Genomic DNA, 20,393 nt, shown 5'->3' with positions numbered 1-20,393 from the left:
TTTTTGTTTTGTTGTTTTTTTTTCCTTTTTGGAGAAGTCCAACAAATACAACTATCTCATTTTGTTATCCTTTCCTAAAATCTCCCTTTCTTCTTGATCTTTGATATTGGCCCAGCCCTGTTATGGGCTTACTGGTGTTATTCCTGAAGCCCGGGAGTCATCTGTATTTTCTCTCCCTCACTCCCTGCTTAATTAAGTCTCTGCTTCCAGCCCACACTGCCTCTTTGATGACTTCATCCTCCTCCCCTTTCCAGTTGCAGATTTGAAAGTCTGGGTCCAAAAGGCTCCTGCTTGGGACTGTTTCGATGGCATCTTTGCTGTTAGGTCGGCTTCCAATTTCTTCTACTCCAGTCTTTCCTGGACATAGCTGTTTTGTGATATTTATGAATGCCAAAATGGACAACATTCTTAAGACATTTTCTTTTGTCCTCAAGTAAAAGTCCCTTGCCAACTCTGTCAATGAATTCTCCATCCATGACTTTCCACATACACAGCACTGGTTCTCAATCTGTGGGTCGCAACCCCTGCAGGGGTCGAATATCAGATATTCTGTACATCAAATATTCATTTTATGATTTATAACAGTAGCAAAACTACAGTTAGGAAGTAGCAATGAAATAATTTTATGGTTGGGAGGTCACTTCAACATGAGGAACTATATTAAAGGGTCCCAGCACTAGGAAGACTGAGAACCGCTGCTCAGCAGCATTAGAACCTTTTGCTCTGTGTGTACCCTTACCTGCTGGTCAGAGAGGCTTGAAGAGTCCTGAGTGGCCACAGGTCTTCCTGCCACCTGGCTCTACACTCCTCGCTTTACCTAGACAGTTCATTTATTCCATGGTGAGTGAGTATCTCTACTCTTTTAAGGCCTAACTAGATCTTCTGCCACTCATTTTCCATTATCACATTATTTGCTTTTTTTTTTTTGTACTTTCAGAGGTAGGGTTTCATTATGTAGTGCAGACTGATGTTGAATGTGAGATCCTTCTGCTGGAATTACAGGTGTGCATTCCTCATCTCTGCAGCCCCAGCTGGTCTGGAACTCACTATGTAGAGCAGACTCGGTTTGATCTCCCAGAGATCAGCCTGCCTGCTCGAGTGCTGGGATTAGAGATGTGCCACCATGGTACTCCTCAGTGTGTTCTTTCATTCTCCTTCACCTTGAACATAGACCAAAATTTCACGTGCTGCACTGGGCTGGGGCCTTCTAGTTTTTTATGTGACTAAATGACTTAAAAAATGATTCCATTGCTAATTGGAAGGTTTGCACATGGGTTCAGAGAACATTTAGCACTGCACATTTTTGGTTGAAGTAACCATTGGCTTTCCCTGCTCTTAAAATACCAGCAAATTCAGATTAATTGGAGAATAGAACTTGGACTTCATGACAAATAGGCTTCCTGTTTCTCTTCTGCATTAGAGGGACCATGCTTGCTTGGGCTTGGAGAACTGAGCCTAGTAGGACCCATCTTGAGGTACTGGGCTCATTATATGTGAGAAATGCCTTGAGCAGCCTCAGCAGAGGTGAGGTGATTATGAGCAACAACCCTTTCCCACCTTGCCACAAAATAAAGAAACACGGAACAATGACAGCTTATTCTTAAGATATTGTCAATCTGTGAAGGGATATGTCTTCAGTATATACAACAAAGAAACGAAAGCTTGTTGGGGGAAACTGCACTCCCATCTCCTACAGCAGTATTCACAGAGGCTGGGTGATGTGGAGTCAGCTTCAGGGTCCACCAACAGAGGAGTGTGGTACGTGTAGACAATGGACTATTATGCAGCCATGAAAAGATAAAATCCAGTCACTTTCAACACCATGGATGGGACTGGAAGACAGTAAATGAAATAAGGTCAAGTACAGAGAGCAAAATACCCCCATGAAATCCCACAGCTGCTGAGAGCAGAATAAATGAGTCAGTAGCAGAGGCTGGAGAGAGCAGAGGGTGGGTATAGAAAGCATTGGTCAGTGGGGACAGTGATAGTTAGAAATGAGGGATAAATTCTGGGGTTCTACAGCATAGGAGCATGGATACAGTTCACAGGGTGCCATGTATCTTGAGATCACTAGAAGAGGGGATTTCACTTTATCATGTATTCACTATAGAGATACGATAAAAGGTTACAGCAATAGAGCTTTATCATTGCCCAGTGTACATGTGGATCAAAACATTGCATTGTACCACAAATATGCAAAATTACTAGTGTCAATGGAAAAGAAAATACCCCCAAATTTCTACTTAATAGACCAAAGTAGAAATGCCATGAAGGGATGAATTCTTCTCAGCCAGGCCACAGGACAGATGGATCTCTTAAAGCTCCAAGTAAAAAATGGTATTGACTTTCTTTTACTTAACATCACACGCAGTAGAACAACAGATGATTCCGGCAGGAAGGATGTGTATGTTAATAACATCCAAGCCTAAAAATGGAAGAAATGTTAACCTGACTCTCAGGTGTGGGCACTCTGATGGAAAGAATGACCCCTGTGAATGACTATAGATTTTGCAATTTATGGTGTGCTCTGGACCATGTCATTTGAGCCCAGGCCAATCTGTAATTGACCATCTTGACAGCCATAAAGAGCAGTCACCTGCATGTGTCTAGAGCTTGGCTGCCAGTTCAGAGTGGCTTAGCTGCACCGCACAGAGTTCTGTCATCCTTCCCAGCCCTTCGAGTTTATGAGCCATATGACGCTTGCAGGGAAGCTGACCTAAGAAGAATCTTCCTTTGTGCTCTGACCATAGCTTATTAATTCACTGTTAGATTTACTTGCTTTTTGGCTTAACTGATTTCAGGTGTGTGGGCTTGTATTCTTTTTTTCCATTGTTAAACATGTTCCCTTAGCGTTAGTAGAATCTTTAATTGGACTAGCTCTATAAACCATGTAATGATAAGGAGAAAATAATGGAAAAGTATGCTGAGGAGGCAGCAATATAAAGTGAAATGATCATATTTTTGTACAGTGAGTCTCATTTCCTTGGTGAGTTGGGATATGGTTCCTAGAAAGGATATGGGTTATGCTTAGAGCTGATTATCAGTGCTTCTTCCCAAATGAACACCCACTCAAACAGCCCAGTTCCGAAGTCCGGAGGGGCTGTCTGATTTTGCATCCCTAACAAGCTCCCAGGTGATGCTCAAGACTGAGTAACAAGCACCTGTATTACTAAATCAAAACACCAGCTCCCCAACTCATCACATTTAATTTTATTCCACAGCATGTTTAAGGGAATGTTATTCTCAGGAAGATGTTTGGAATTAAAATAATTAAAAAAACTGGAAAGTACACACATTTATGTATCTCTTCTTTTCATTAAATATATATCTGTTTGGCAAAAAAAAAAAATGTTAGACTCTTTTATACAAAAACAAAGCCAAAAACAAAACAAAACAACAAAACAACCCCAAACCCTTGTAAATTGTAAAGACCTATAATAATTACAACGATGTAAACTTGGATGTCTGACAGCTTGACCACCCTGGAGAACCTGGGTGTAGCAGGAGCCCCAGGGAGAAGGTGACGTGGAACTGGTGGATAGCAACAGCTAGCCGCGTTAGAGGCCGTGAGGTTTAATCTACTTGAGATGGAGCAGGACTACTGACTTCATTTGTGCTTTCTGCTGAGAGGCTGGGAGCTTGAAGAAATGAAGAAGGCAGGTCTGGCCTGGGGCAAGGAGAGGAGGTCCAAGACTAGATAGTGTGACAGAGAGGTTGGTCATGGTCATGGTCACAGTGCAGACAAGGAACAGGCATGAGCTCTGTGGAGTGTTTGGGAAATCTAATACCTTAGAGGACTGTAATGAGGCTGCTGCTGCTACACACAGGACCAAAGTGGACCAGAGCAAGGCCAAGGCTAGGAAGGGAGGACATGTGAAAGCGATTTTACGTCACATAGAGCTGACCCTAGAGAGAAGGGGTAGGAGGTGGTGGCCTTTGGTCTTCCTGTCCAGTAACAGAGCTATTTTACCCAAGCCTGGCCTTAGGCATATCTCTTGGTTTAGTGCGCAAATTTGGGGCAGTTCAGAGCTAACTGGGTTCCCTACTCCAGGCAAGAGGGAAGAAGGACAGAAGGATATGCCCACAGCAGGTTAGGATGAGAAGACTAGTAGACTTTTTTACTAGTGGTGGCTTTTGCTTAAGATCTGCCGCCAGGGAGCTGTAGCAATGGAGTGATCTAAAACAGAGTGAGGAAGTAGATTCAAGGAGATGGTAAGATGCCAAAAAAAGGGGGAGGGGAAGATTAAAAAAAAGCTAGGGCTAAAAATGAGACCAAAGGAAGGGTTGACCCGCAGCTTCCCACCACACGACATGTGGGTGTGTTTGTGATCCTCTCTGCTGATAGCTAGATCTTCCAGTTTGGGAGGAATGTGTTCAGGCCCAGCCACTTCAGTTACAGTCATAGACGAAGTCATAGTTGCTGGGCTCCTTGGGGATGGGTGGAGGTGCATCGGGGATCTGGATGTTTTCCAGGTCTAACAGGCGGAGCTTGATCTCCATGCTCAGCAGGGTGTCTAGGTCATTCCGTGTCAGGTCACTCATCATGTCCTTCCCAAGAAGTGCGTTCAGCCCATCTGTCCAGATGCAATACTGGTGGGAAAGGAGGTAGCAATGACCATTACTGATGACAATTATAGGAGCAGCAATTATCCCAACTTAGTACACAGCCTACGGCAGGCTGTCTTGGGTATCCCTTTAATTCCCATACCCTCTCTATGAAGCAGAGACTTCTATTGTCATATGTTTTTCAAGGTAAGGGAACCAAAGCACAGAGGAATGAAGTGATGTAGGAGTAAGTGGAGTGGGTTGAACCGGAACTCAGCTTGTTCTTACATACAAAAATGTTTCCTTATGGAACACAAAGAATTGGATTCCCTTGACTGTGCAGTATGATAGTGCTGTTTAAGACACGGGTGGAATGTATACCAATGTGTCTGCACTTAGCAGCACACCCTGCTTTCCTTTTCTTGATACTGATAAAAGTTCCTTGTTTAGTAGCTAATGCCTTCCTGCTGAATCTAATATTTAAGCACAGACATTGACAACTCAGTTTCACTGTGGAGCCAAGGTAGCCTTTGTGTTTCTTAGCAAAACAGAGCTAGAAAACAGCCTTCAGTTGCCCATTGTTTTCTAACTCAAATGCCTAGCATCATCAGTTATTTTAAGAAGATATAGGTTGACTGCCTGCCTGGACCTCCTGTGTCCAGGTCTCTAGTACCCAGGGATTTGAGCGATTGATTGCAATAGACATCTTGTTTGGAAAACACTGAAGTACATTATTGAGGTTTTTTTCTTTCTTCATAAAATGAATGACAGTCTTTGCCTCTTCAATAGACTATGAAATTCTGGGGGGAAGGAATCGTGTCTTATTTATCTGAAGATCCACATTATTCTTGGCAGATCCCCTTCAAAGGCTAGAGTTGTGTGCTAACTTCAAAAGAGAACCATTGGTGCCTGGAGGAAGGGCCAAGATCTCAACAACTGCCTGCATATGGTTATTGCTCATTCACCTGTTAGGTGGTCCCTGGTCCTATAGTGACAAATGTTCTGCTTCTTGCTGGCTTGCATTCCTCCTAACATTTGCTCTAGATTTCATCCTTTTCTGTACTTGCTGGGTCAAGTTGCAATTCCAGATACTAATGAGCCAAAGCACTACATTTGTGGCTACTTAGGCTGTGCTCCACCATGTGATGGGACATTTCAACAGAAGCAATACATCCCTACAACCACTATGATGCAATGAAAATTCTGCCACTACGCACGTCAAGGACAGTGGTGTGAGCCATGCCTGAAGAGAGCAGTGTTAAGTTGTAAAGACTTCTTTCTACTTCAGCTGTGTGATCGCTGACTCAAGTGTGGGGCTAACACACTTCTGGAAGCACCAGTGTGCTCATGAATATCTCAACCATTTTCTGACCATATACACCCAGCCATCTGCTCACAAATGAGGGAGAGAAATAAGGACCTACTTCTCAGTCCGGAGATAACCAATTTTCTTGCTCACAGGCGAGAAGACTTTATTTATCAGAGCTTCCCAGGTCTTTCTGACAAATACCCAGGTGTGGGTACCACTGAGTGCTGTGCTCCAGAAGGGCTTCATAGCTCTGGCAGCATGTCACAGTGATCCCTAAGTCTTGGGACTATTGTCCCTTAAACAAAGCCTTCCCAGCCTTGGCTACCTTCCTGGTACAGATTAACCTACAGGAACATTGCTTTTGAGAAGCAGCAGGCAATGACCTTTTCATCAAAAATTACATTGACCAATAAATAAAAATCTTGTACTACTGAATTTGAGTTGGAATTCTTAGCACTACGTCATGATATATTTTATGGTAAAAATCTCACCTTTAGCTCTGTTTTCCAAAAAGCCTAAAAATTATAAGAATTTTATCTTTTTACCAAGATTCTGATGGCTAGTTACTAATTCCTAGTACAAGTAACTAGGCTTGACAGAGAAAAGGCAGGACACGTACAAGGTGAACCTGGACTATCTTGTCCTACCAGAAAGTCAGAAAGTCATCAAAGGCATGGGGCCATGTCACTAAGAGTCATAAGACAACCCGATGATGCACATACTATCCAGGATAGGGTAACCTGAATACTAATAAAGACAACTAAATTTTGACTTCATAATGATACTCAAACACTATACAAACCTTGATCTTCTTTAAGTATATGCTTATTATCTTAAAAATTTACAAAGGAATCAAGTATTTGTCCTGCCATCATGTCTTCAAATTTTAGGATGCACAAACAGTTGTTGAGACCTGATTCTCTTTGTATCTCTCACTAATAAATAAAAATAGGATGATAGAATTGAGACATAGCCTTTTGTGAACTCTAGTGGATCCAAAGATTAGGCAGTGGTCAACCATCTGTAGGTGCTAACTTTTAAAAAAGAGGCAAGATGACAAAAAAGAAAACACCATTGGTGTTACTTAAAAGCTGAATTTGAAATATGTTAGACTTCTGACTAAAAGTATCAGCAAGATAGTTGGGAAAGAGAGAAACTGTAATGATGCTGCAGCTTGGGGAAGACAGGACACCCATCTTCCACAGATGTCCACATCCTACTCCCAGAATCCTGGGAAGATCTTAGGTTATGTGGAACAATTAAGGCTGTTGCCAGTTGACCATAACAGAGAGATTATTTTAGATTATCTAGGTGACCCAATGTAATTTCAGGGCCTTTAATGTCATAGAGAAGGAAGGGTCAGAAGAGTGAAAGATAAGGATTTCACTATGGAATGGGAATGAGAATGATTTGAGGAGAGAACTCAAGTTGTCATTGATGAAACTGATGGAGGCCAAGGTCTCCGAAGTAGAAAAAAGGTAAGGACACAAATTTCCTCTCTGAGAGTCTCTGAAAAGGAATGCAGCCTGCTGCCTCTTTGATGTTAGCCCAGGGAGACTCACATTAGACAGCTGCCCTCCAGAATGACTATAGATCTGTACTGTATTTAATGGGGGCAGGTATGGAGAGGGGTAGGTTATATATAATTATCTTGTGTGTGTAAGTGTAAATATGCATGTACACACGTGTGCATGGGTGAATGTATGTGCATGGGTGTGTATGGTGATATTTTGTTTGTGCTCTAACAAATAAAGCTTGCCTGAAGATTAGAGTAGTAGCTAGCCACTAGTTAACCATGGAGGCCAGGCAGTGGTGGCTCACACCTTTAATCCCAGCACTTAGGATCTCATGGCTTTGATCCTAGTACTTGGGAGGCATATGCCTTTAATCCCAGCACTAGGGAGGAGGAAACAGGAAGTGATATGGCTGGGTGGAGAGAGGAAGTGATAAGGCGGGCAGAGACAGGAGCCTGGCCTCTTTTTGGCTGAGGAGTTGACAAGGTAAGAGGTGGCTGTGGCTTGCTCCTTTGTCTCTCTGGTCTTTAAACACTTACCCTGATATCAGGCTCTGGGGTTTTATTAGTAAGAACAATTAGAATTCATGTTACATGTGTGTGTGTGTGTGCATGTGTGTAGCAGTTAAAATGGAAGAGAGAGGGAGCCTTTGTGTCTTTGTGTGTGTGTGTGTACCACAGAGTGGGAGTATCAGTCCTCATCTTGTTCTTTGTTTGAGACAGGGTGGGTCTCTTCTTTGTGGTTCACTGCTGTACATGCCAGGCTAGCTGGCCCATGAACTTCGGGGACTCTCCTCCTCCCATCATACTGCAGAAGCACTGGGTTACAGACATGCGCTACGGTGCCTGGCTTTTACATGGGTTCTAGGTATTAGAACTCAGGTCCTCACACTTGCACAACAAAGGCTTTGTCCACCGAGCTGTCTTTCCAGACCCCTGTAACTATCCTTTCATTGTCAGGTGTTCAGTTTGGGAGGCCGCTTTCTCTCCACTTGACAAATGAAGACATATGTAACAGAACTTCCTTCTATTGTATGTAGCAGTTATGAGAAGAAAACGATACTAGATTTGCAAGTGTTTTGAAAAAATTGAAAGTGCTCATAAGCATATAGAGTCTATAAGAAGTGGCAGCTATGTTCACACACACACACACACACACACACACACACACACACGCTCCCCTGGCAGTCCCAAAGCATTTCTCCATATTTGGAATTAATACACATACTGGGGAAAATAACTTGGCACTGATTAAGTAACAGCCCAACTTCTTCTATTTTTGGTCGTTTTCTATGTCTCTTATATATCTTGGATATGTTGGCCTGTTCATAACCACAACTTTATTTAAAAACAGGAATGGGAGGCTATGTATCTATTTTCAGACAGATGAAGACAAAGTCTTACCCTTCTGCAAACTAAATGTCAAGTGACACAGAATTATATTTAAGCACCATTCTAAATGCAGGATTTGTGTCTAATCTTTCCTCTTTCTTTGGGATGGATAATTTTATTCAAAATCTTCAAACCATTGAAAACCAGACACTAAATACCTTTTAAATGAACTGACTCTCCTCAGGGAAATGAGAACAAAAGTCAGATTCTATTAAAATGTTCCCTTCCTTCTAAAGCTGTTTGTGCAGCTACATGCAAAACAAAAATTTGAATGGTATTATCTAAAAATAAAGTTTCAAGCATGATGTTGGGGTCTAATTTACAAGAGAAAAAGTGAAATCAACCATAACTGCTACTTTATTTTACAAATGCATTTTCCTAGACTTATGCTAAATATTTTAAATATAGCTGACAGTGTGCTTCAAGAAGAGGAACAAATTATACATATAACAAGATGTCAAAAAGGAATAAAAGCATCTTGGAAATAAAATTCCAACAACAGAGACAGCCCTGAACCTCTTAAAACAGCTTGAAGAGGCCTGGTAGAGAAACTACTTCATCAGATGGTCCTACGAATAGAGACAGTACTTTATCTGGGGAAGCTCTAGAGCAAAGATTAAATATTCAGTATGCATCAAAGCCTTAGCTAGGGCCGCCTCTTGCTCCAGATTAGTTAAGCCCTTGCTGAGCCTGAGTCATTTGTACATCAATTTTCTTTATGACCATTCTACAGTTTAGACTCTGAATATTCCCCTAAAGGCTGTGTTAAAGGAAAACTATTGGGAAATGCTGGAACTTTCAGGAGGTGGGCCCGGTGGAAAGGGTTCAGGATTTGGAGGGTATATCCCTGAAGGGGATGTTTGGACACTGGCCCTTCCCCTCTCTCTGCCTCCTCCATGTGCACCTGCCACTCATCTTCATGCAGCTGACCACAGACTCAAACATCAGAAAATAGAGGTCAAATGTAAACCGTTATTCCAAGTGACCTCAGGAATGTTGTTATAGTAACGCTGGGTAAGACACACGGCTGCTGACTCCGCAGCTAAGAATTCTGAGCTGTTGTAGCTGGTGGTTGTTTGGGTTTCTGTTCCATGTCAACAGGACGCCCTTTCATTCATGATTTCCTCAAGCAGCATTCTACAAGAAGTGACATTTCTGCCTTTCTAGAATCTTTCCTTCTCATTTTTCTCTCATAAATTAACCCGTACCAAGACCCCTTACCTCATGCTTGTCAGGAGCAATAAAATTCAGTTGGCAATTTGAGTCATACAAGATGGAGAAAGCAAGTTCAAGCACCTCCTGTGATAGAGCAGAGAAAACACCACATTAAACAAAACTGGAGTTCTTAACACTACAAATGGTTGAGCTTAAACATAGGACATGACTTGTCTTCTGTCCGGAGAAGGGGTACAACCATAAGGCTGCTGGGAGAAAGGGATGCGCTTCTCCAGGCTCCCAGCAGGAGTCCTCTGGATGCAGCACAGACCTGCAGGAACCACCTCTCTTTCATACGAACAGAGGCACCAAGCCCTATCACTGCCTTTTTATGGGGAAGGGTTTTGAGAGGTTGATGGCACATGGCCAAAGCTGTGTATCTCCCCTCCAAGAAGATAGAGAGGTAGAAAACTTTAATTAGCAGCATGAAGGGCCAATCAATTCTTAGTCACTCCTAGCAGACAGAAGCCCATAGAGGTATGGATGCTTCAAAATACAGATTCTGTTCCAAAGGTAATGGGACTTCTGGGTAAACCCCTATCTTAGTACCTGTAAGCAAAGGATACCTGAGTCCAAGATTTACCCACTGGAGGCTGTAGGATACGGAGGAGGATCGTAGATGCTGTGTCAGAAGACAGACTCAATCACTGATGTGTACTGACTGAACGCAGACTATGGGGCCAGATCCACAGTGCCAAGGACTAAAGGACACTTTCATTTCTTTGTGGCTGGATAAATTTGGCTAAAACACCTAGTATCATATCAAATACATATGTTATAAAACACTGTAACAAGAATCTTAAATGGTCTTATTAATAATAAAAAAAAAACAGAGCCAGATATGGGGGTGAAAGCTGAAAGATCAGAGAAGCAGAACAAGCCACAGCTAACCTCACCTTGCCAACTTCTCAGCTGATTCTGTTTCCTCAAACTGGAAGCCTTTGAGTCCCCATCCAAATGGATCTCATGTGAACTGCTGCTAAAAGACTAACAGCTTAAAAACCTATAGTTCCTGGTCCTCATGCCTTATATACCTTTCTGCCTCCTGCCATCACTTCCTGGGATTAAAGGCATGTGTCTTTCCCAAGCAAGACATGAGATCTCAAGTGCTGGGATTAAAAGTGTGTGTCACCATGCCTTGCTGTTTCCAGTGTGGCCTTGAATTCACAGAGATCTGATGGATCTCTGCTTCTGGAATGCTAGGATTAAAGGTGTGTGCTACCACTGTCTAGCCTCTATGTTTAATATAGTGGCTGTTCTGTTCTCTGACCCCCAGATAAGTTTATTGGGGTGCATAATATATCAACCACAAAGCACTTCTCAGAGTGAGCGCCATACCCATATTGGGTACCACAATCATCCCACTGGTTTGAGAAGTCACCAGAGTGGAGCCTCTGGAAAGTAACAGTCAATAGCCCATATTAGAACCCCACAGGCTACTAATCTGGATGGGAAGGGTCAAGTGTATTCATACCAGCACACTGTACTGTGGTAATGCATGCTCTAGCATATTTTCTTTGCACTTTTATTAGGCACCACTGATTGTGACCTCTGCCCTGTTATGATCTGGGAGCAGCACTTCCAGGAAACTGACCACAAAGCGTTTTTTTCTTTAGGAAGCCAGACCTTTCACCACATCATTTTCTACCTTGATTATCCGTGAGGATTTGCCTTAGGCAAGTGACTCACATCACAATGCCCCAGAAAGAATATTTCAGATAAATTAAAGAATCCTTCCAAAATAAACCCTGAAGGCCCTGTGTTAGGGGGCCCCCTCTGAACATAGCCCACTGTAAAGCCATCCTGGCTCTCATGGAGTTCTCGTCCATCCGTCTCACCCCCAGTTGTCCTCTCACTAGGAGGTAGTTTTGCTCTGAGCCTAGACTGCCATGCATCCCACATTCAAAGGGTCCCCTCACTCTGCCAGAAATAGAAACCCTGGAAGAAAAGGATGCTGAGTCATGGATGCACGCCTGCATAAACTCCTCTCTTTGTTTCTCATTCACTTTCTTTCTCAGCCCTCCATTCAGGCCTCGGTGAAGTTATGCAACAATCAAGTAAGCAAGAACATTTTCCACTGAGTTTGGCGCTTGTTTCGATAACTGTCTCAAGGGTTTTAAATTTATAATCAAAATGGCAAAAGCTAGCTACCATAAATTGATGTCATCTTTAAAAAAAAATCAATAAAGCAACACATATCAGCAACCATGAATCCCACTCCTGGGAATATTTTTAAAAAGCCCCAAGCCAGCCAAAGTTATATATTATTACTTGTAAGAAAGTTATGAGAAATTAAGCCTCTCCTGCTCCTTTGGGTATTAAGGAAATCACAAACAGTAAGATAATTATGAAGGAGGGTCTGAGGTTACATGAAAAGAGGTAGGAGAAGTGGACCTACTGATCACAGTTGTGATAATGGACAGTCAGTTATTAGGAGGACTCTGACTCATACTTGAAAGCCTGAAGGGAAAGGAGAGATGGCTGTGCCTTGAAACTCTAGCTACAGAGGGGTTCCTTCGCAAATCAACAGGACATGAACTTCACCAAGGTCTTTCTGCCCAACCCTGCCCAACAACTGTGACAGCAGCTGGTGTGAACAGCACATAGCCAAGACGCATGCCCTTGTCTAGGTGCTGAAGCCACTGGTAAGTAGGATGCTGGAGCTGAGATGTGCAGGGAGCAAGAAGGCAGATAGGAAGGAGCACAATGACCTTGGGCTTTGTCCTCCTTTGGCATGCATCTACTGCTCAGGACATGAAGGATCTGAGCTGTCATGACCTAGATTCCTGATAAACACAGGCAGGAAATGGGAAATTCGTGAGAATGTCAATTCCCACTCTAATCTCACCAGGGCTGCCTGGGAGGGGTGGGAGGAATTAATTCTCTGAACTGCATGCCTGCATGAAAGGGTGCTATCATTTTTAATGGGTTTTATTGACATCGCCGGCTTGCTGTCACTGAGTCATTGGTGAAGGTCAGCTCTCCGGCACTTCAAGAAGGGAGGATGCCAAGCTGGGAGCAATGGCACCTCTCAGGCCAACTCTCCAGAAACTGCCACCTGTCCAAACTGCCTGTAAGGAAGACAGGCTCCAGGTGGCAGCTGACCAGGCTGTCACAGATCTGGGACAGTGTTCTGCTGTGGGCCTACACACACACACACACACACACACACACACACACACACACACACACACACACACACACAACACACACACACATAGAGAGAGACAGAGAGAGACAGAGACAGAGAGAGACAGAGACAGAGAGACAGAGTCAGAGACAGGCACACACAACACACACACATCACTCACAGATACCTAACACATTGGGGGTTTGCTGTTCACTCCTGAAGGTCTTCTGTTCCTTCTGGACTTAATTATGTGAAAAACTAGATGTCATAGCAGCTCACCTCAGCCCTGCTCCACTGAGGCACAGTGCCTCTTTGCCTTAACCAGGAAGTCGTTGAATAGGCCTAGCTCTGGGGAAGGAGGGGACAGGAGATACTAACCATTCCCCCCACCTGCTGAGGCCTCTGAACTCATAATCTCACGCTTGGTCCTCTAGCTCTGGGACTTGTGACAAGACATGCAGAGTGAGAAGACACTCAGAGAAACAGTGCCCTAGCATAAGGAGCATTTGAATATGCAGTCTTCCATGGGCAAATGATGGACTGACAGTATGAGACAGAGTTTTATACAACGTATCTTCAGCGTACAGTGTTGGCTGCCATTTTCATATTGCTTTGGGTAACATAACACACTGGCCTTTTCCCCCAGATCTCATTTAACCATGTGGGTTCTCCATCCACCCAGTGACATTAAGGGTGAACTGTTTTGATACATGGTATTGTTTGGCATATGTGTGGATGTTAAATATAATTTTAGACATAGTAGTGGATCTCACACTTGCTCACCTGCACACCCATGAACCTGAGTTTCCATTTGAAAAGGAAGAAAAGTTGTCTCTTATCCATTCAGCACAGAGACTGCCCTCTTTACAAAGGTAGACTTCTCAAACCTGCTCCAGTTTATCTGACCAGATCCTCAGTTCTCCTCCAAACTACCCTCTTTAGCTGCTGCCCCCCTCTAAGCCTTGCTGTGAACACTTTCCCAGGCAGAGCTGCTCCTTCCCATGAGGAAGTGCGTCTAGGCCTCCTCATGTTTGGAACCTCTGTGCTTATTTTCCTGAGACATATGATAAGTTATAACTACATTTATGCATAAATCTTAATCCATTGGACACCCAGAACTGGGGCTGGACCACAATAATCTCTGTATTCCTAGTACCTGGAAACAAAGAAGATGCTCAAAACACTCAGTGACTGAATGCTGAAGTCAATCAAAGATTTTAACTTAAGATGATAAGTCAAGTTCTAGTAGAATCTGCTTCTTATTTTGGTTAGGAAATCACATGACAAGACAGAAATGGCTCTGAGAAGCAGTTAGGGAGACATAAGTAGACAGAGAGCAAAGCAGATTCCTTGTGATAGTGGCTTCCTGTTCCCAGAAGACAATGCATGAGAAACGGTGGGGAGGCATGGGGTGGATATCTAAATAAGAGCAACAGAGGAAAGGGGAGGAGACCCGGTGTCCCTATAAAATACCCAGCCAGTGTCCATCTGGTGGACCCCAGCCTCAGGCTTCACTCATCCTGAATGGAAAAAGCAGTTGCTTTCCCTTTCTCCACATCATGGTTGTCTGTCTTTCCCAGATGTTCATTTTGTTTTCTCTGAGCCAGAGAGTGAACTCAGCAATCTCTTGAATGACTACGAACAGCCGCATTACATTTCTTTTTGAGCATGACAACATGGTAGCTTCTCTTATATCAAATACATTCATATGTGAACCTCTAAGATCCACTGAAGTGTCTTTAGGTCATGTTTGATGACTGCCCAGCTACAAGCCCCATATTGAGGGAGACAAGCACCAAGAATACCTGACTAAAACACATAGCAACCCATCAGACTTTCAAAGTTACATAGCATGAATTCAGAATGCCTATTCCTTAAAAATCAAGTCTTGCATTGATTTTTTTATCCACCGGCGACAATTCAAATGTCCAAAAACTTCACTGTGAAGAACTCCATACTTCTTGTCTCTACAAACATTCCTCTGTTAAATGCTTTAGACTCTAGTTCCAGGAGGTTAGACCACATCTGCCCTGGTCACCACTCTATCCAGAGCTCATCAGATCTCTGACGCTCAATGCTGACTGACTGAACACAGAAACAGGTGCTCCGTGGCAGATACCTCAAGGGAAGGAGCAACTCCCTTTCTATTTCTATTCTGTGGCCCTGGATTATGCCAGACACAAGTGGATACTAAATGTATGACAAGACTAAGTCACTGGTAGTTTTTGTCTGGAGGAAGTCTCTCATTTCTGGGTGCTAATACCTAAGATGTCCTTGTGCGGCAGTTCGGCTCATGGAGAATCCTGCTGCACAGAATTTCAGGAGCTGATCCCTAGCTGCAAAACTTGTCTGAAGAGCTAGCACTATACCGTGACTTTTGGATACCTGGCAGGGATGGGCCTACTGTGGGCACGCTGTGGCTAACCCTTCCTTGAAGCCAGGGATAGCTCTTTCTTACCCAGAAGTCCCAAAAGGGGTGGGATGGGGGTGTCTCTGGAGTCCTGGGAAAATGGGTGTGGAGCTGAAGTAGAACTGTGGCTTTTCTTTCCACTTTTTGACACTGCCTGAAGAGTAAGGTCTATGGATAATGTTACTATCTCATGGCAAGTAATTTCCCTGTATATGCAAATGAAAGAGCCAGGCTGATGGGACGCTGATGTTCTAGCCCCTCACATTAGGCTGGAAGTGGCAGGAGAAGCTGGAATACCCGGTAAACACAGGAAGCAGCTTCCACCTATGGTCAAGTTTGTCTACTCAGAGCAGTGTGCCCTATCCACCCAGGTGTCCAGCTATCTGTCCAGCAACTTTCTAGTACATCTATCCATTCAATTCTTTATGAACATCCTGAAAATAATGAAAACATCAATGCCCTAAGAAATACCATTGGCTAATTTGTTTTTGAATTTGTAAGTGAGGGACATGTGGTCTGAAAGAAGGCCAAGTCTACACACGTCATGTGTTCTTGAGATCCCATCTCCACATCTGTGCCCATGTTGGTGACCTGAGTTTTCTCCCCCTCTCTCTTCTCTTTTCATCAGGCTACAGCATAATTAATTTTCTTTATCCTTTAAATCTGGGTTTTGCTGAGTTTTCTTCTGTTTTCAGTTTCATTGTCTCTTCTCTAATTTCTATCCATTCATTTCTTATTAAATGTCTCCTCTTTTCTGGTGTTTTATGATAGGGACATTAAGGATTTCAGTGCTTGCTTTTCTTCTAAGTATCTAATATAAATTTCCTTATAAATGATGCTCTGATTGCATCGCACGTAAGTTGTTTTTTTTTAATTTATATAGCTTGATACACATAATTTCTCTTATGACTTTAAAGTATTGGTTATTTAGAAGCATGTTATTAAATTTCCAAATGTTTGCATTTTCACTCTAACTTTGCTATGGATTCCTACTTTAAATCTACTATGACCTAAGAATATGCTTTGTAAGATTAGTGTTCTGAAAAAATAAAAACACTTGATTTTTGTCATGGTGAAAAACAAACAAAAGATTTTATGGCCCAGTGTAGACCCTGGTGAATGGTTTTGTGAGCTCAAGATGAACTTGTTGTGCTTCTGGCTAGATTATCCTATTGAAGTCAACTAGACCTAGTTGACTGATGCTGCTGCTCACGGTATCTATTTGATTTCCATCTTGCTTGATCTCAATTGGTTATTAGCAGGATGCTGAGAACCCCTTGCACTCTATCAGTTTTCAGATTCATGTATTTTGATACCTCTTATTGAACACATATATGTAAGATAAAGTTGTGTCTTCTGAGAGAAACAGGTCTTTGATAATATCTTTTCATCCGAGGTCTGATTTGTATAAGAGTAATAGAGATACCCAGTCAGTATGGTGTGTCTTTCCCCATTGCATTACTTTAAACTTATATTGAAAATAGGGTTCTTACAGATAGCATATAGTTCTTAATTTAACAAAAAACATCAGTTTGTAGTTGTTACTCATTCTCCATGTTCCTGTTGCCATGACAGCAGCTCAGAGATGGCCTCACCAAATCACTACCTAGTCACGGCCAGCGTCCACAAATGGGATGCCACCTGAGGTCCCACTGGCAAGAGGCCACAGCAGGAGCTGATGAGTCTCAGAATGTCTGGTGACAAAGGAATCTCTGTGCTTCCTGAGTCAGAGGACCTTTCCAAATGGATAGGGACCATCCGTGAAGCATGTGCCAGCTAAGAGGATCTGAGCTCTAAACTCCCCCTGGAGTTGCAGCTGAGAGCTTTCTAACCACCCACAGTGCTCCTCACACCCTGCTTCCACCGGATTTGGACATCCAGAGCAACATCTACCTGCACATCCTCAAGGATTAAGTGGTCTGCCCTGTATGGGGTCAGGGCCATTTTGCTCTCTATCCAGAACCTGCTAGGAGAACCCAGCACAGCCCATTGAACACATGTGCTGCCAGCTCTGAAAAACCCCACAGCTGAGACCCCCAAGCCCAGCTGTCCAGCCTCCCTCCCACGGTGCTGCTGTTTTTCCTTAGAAATAAGTAAGGCCTATCCGTTCCCTTATTTCTGTATGGGACTCTGTTTCTTGAGCTGTGGTGTTATCTTTGTTTTATGTCTTTTTTTTTTTTCAAACTAAGTTTGCTTGAGCCTTTACAATGTATATTAAATAAGTATGCTTTGATCATTTTTGTATAAAAATCAGTTTGAAAACTGTTGTCTCTTAATTGACATACTCAGACAACACTGAAAGTTATCAGTGATGCATTTAGATAAACACGAGCATGTTGGTAACACTGTCCTGTCCCTTCAGTAACACACAGCAGTCTTTTGCATAGGAGACTAAAAAACTAGTATTTTTATTTTATTTCTACTTTTTCTTTCTCTGATACTACTCCTGCTTTGGCCTTGAACTAAGTTTCTAGTCCTTATCATTTCCATTTTGACAGAACCAATTCATTTGAACACTACTCCTATAATGTTGACTTTCTCTACAGTAACCCATAATGTTGTAAATCATAGTTATAACTTTCCAATCTGACAAGTCCTACATCTGTGGCATTCTGGTAAAATCCAAATGATTTACACAATCTAAAGAGAAACCTGAGCCCTGATTCAGATGATCACTTTGTTTCTGTGGGCTGTCCCACTCTACCCTCCTTTTTAGGGTAAGAGGAGGCACACCTCTATTTTTTTTTTTAACATATTAGGTAATAGGAAATGAGAATCAGATCTTTAGTAATAATTTATGTTAGTATAGCAAGAATATTGGGCTTTGTATTTTTTCTTGCATGCATACGTGTGTGTGTGGTACGTATGAGTATCTGTATATGCATGAGTGTTCACATGTTTGGGATCACGTGTGTGCTTTCTGGTGTACATGCATGTGTGTGCACATGCACCCGCAGGCTCAAAGTTGACATTAGGTGCCTTCACAGATCACTTTGCACTTGACTTTCTGCCACAAGGTCTCTCAGTAAACCTGCCACTGTGTTCAGCTTCTGAATGTAGAGGAGAGTGACAGCCCTCCAGACCTTCACATGCTGGGGCTGACGGAGCCAACTCCTCTGAAAGCATCTGACAGAATCCCCTGTTCCTAGTCAGCGTGTTCAAGTCCTGGCAGACTGCTCTACTGCCAGCCAGCCCTCCTAGGCCTCTGGGTTAGACTCTTGTGTTGTCACTTCCTCACATGGCTTCCTGCTCAGTTCAAGTGTTACATAACCAGGAACCTCTCTGGAGCCGAGCAGAGCCTGTGCTCCCTGAGACTGAAGAGGGAACACCTGACATGTGGAACATATGGCAATCCCTGCTGGTGTTGAAGGAAGTCAGCCCCACAAGAGGCAAACCATGAAATCTGGGACTTGTTGCCACGGTTTATAGCGCTCTTTCGAGTCTAAGAACAACACAGTCCTCGTCTGTCTGACATGGAACCCCCCACAGGTGCTATCCAACAGGACGCCCAGACTCTAGTGTCTCCAGCATCCCACTGTATCATTAGGCTTGTCACTGGAGCTCCTTGTAGGCTTGGGCTATGATGGGCTTAGCAATGAAGGATTGCACATGGACTTGAGTTGAGTTATATCTATATATCACAAGGAGCGAGGATCTTTCCCTTCTGACATCCTGAACAATAATCTCACAATACTTTTCGTTTTCTTTGAGCGTAGTCATAAGGCAATGACCTTTTATCTTCATTGGAATCAGAAAACAGGGAACAATTATGCTAATCCTGACTGATAGCAGAATATGAGGTCTTTTTCATTCCTCCTAGACACCGGTTTTAGAATCAAAGAACTAAATTATTGATTCATGTGGCATTTGGCACCCAGATGTCTAGAGTAGCCAGGTAAATCTAGATTTGTTTTGTTTTTGAGACAGGATCTTGCTATGCAGTCCAGGCTGGCTGGCTATGATTTTCTTGCCTCATCCTCTTTTGTGCTAGGATTACAAATGTATACCACTACACACAGCCAAATCCTTTCTTTCTTTTTAATGGATGGTATATAACAAAAGATGCCAATATATAACATAGAACTGGCTCCTTAATGCATGCTCTGACTTAGAAACAGAGGACGTTTTCTGTCTTTCTAGATTAGGTTCCCACCCTGTTTCATCATAAAACAATGTGGACCATCATGGTGAAACCTTGTTGGGTAAACTAGAAAGGGATGGAGAGAAATAGTGCACTGTTAATGGGAACCTAAGCATGGATTTCTGGGTATTGCTCTCCTTTAAGCTGCATTTGGATACTTAATAGTCTACTTACTATGGTGCTGAAGGCTAGAAGATGCTCAGTGTTTCCTAATATTTGAGTTTGCTGGTGTCTGCCTGTCTTAGGCCTTACTGAGACTCCAGGGAAGCAGCACTGGGAGAGGGGATCCCATGAACAACAGGTGAGAAGAGGCCTACAGAACGGATGAAGATGAGCAGAGGGAACCTTCCAATTCATGCATGCACGTTTCTATAAGTGAGGGCTGGGATCATTACAAAGGCTCACTGCGTTGGACAGATACAGCCACTTAAAATGATCAGGAACTCATACCTTGTTTTGTTTAAGGGCACCTTTCTCTTTCATATGAGGGCAGTCCTTTCCCGTCACCACCGCTTTGATATCTGCCACCGGCACTGCAATTCATAAAAAATAACGAACGTTATGACACCATCGAAAGCTTCCATGTCAGCAAAGGAGCAAAGGTTCTCATTGAGTCTGCTACCATGGTTGGCCCTGCCTGAAGCCACTACACAAAGGAAAAAGAGAGGTGGCAGAGGAAGAGGCCAGGCAGTGTTCAGAGACTAGATACTCAAGCATATTATGTTCTGGTAAGAAGCA

At 43.0% G+C, this 20,393-nt stretch overlaps 1 protein-coding gene across 11 annotated transcripts in view; it reads right to left on the bottom strand.

Annotated features, from left to right (window-relative positions):
- Nucleotides 1-3,195: 3,195 nt before the first annotated feature.
- Elmo1 (engulfment and cell motility 1) overlaps nt 3,196-20,393 on the bottom strand; it is a 539,516-nt gene continuing 522,318 nt past the window's right edge. For all 11 annotated transcript variants that reach the window (XM_076572972.1, XM_042278256.2, XM_016007341.3 and 8 more), the window contains 3 exons: nt 20,106-20,188; nt 9,981-10,058; nt 3,196-4,590 (listed from right to left, as the gene is read on the bottom strand). In XM_076572972.1, coding sequence (XP_076429087.1) covers nt 4,390-4,590; nt 9,981-10,058; nt 20,106-20,188 — 362 coding nt within the window. In that variant the 3' untranslated portion in view covers nt 3,196-4,389. The remainder of the gene's footprint in view (nt 4,591-9,980; nt 10,059-20,105; nt 20,189-20,393) is intronic.

The sequence above is a fragment of the Peromyscus maniculatus genome, chromosome 5, assembly GCF_049852395.1.
Source record: "Peromyscus maniculatus bairdii isolate BWxNUB_F1_BW_parent chromosome 5, HU_Pman_BW_mat_3.1, whole genome shotgun sequence".
Taxonomy (NCBI): Eukaryota; Metazoa; Chordata; class Mammalia; order Rodentia; family Cricetidae; genus Peromyscus; species Peromyscus maniculatus.
This window is presented reverse-complemented; position numbering and strand designations above follow the sequence as displayed.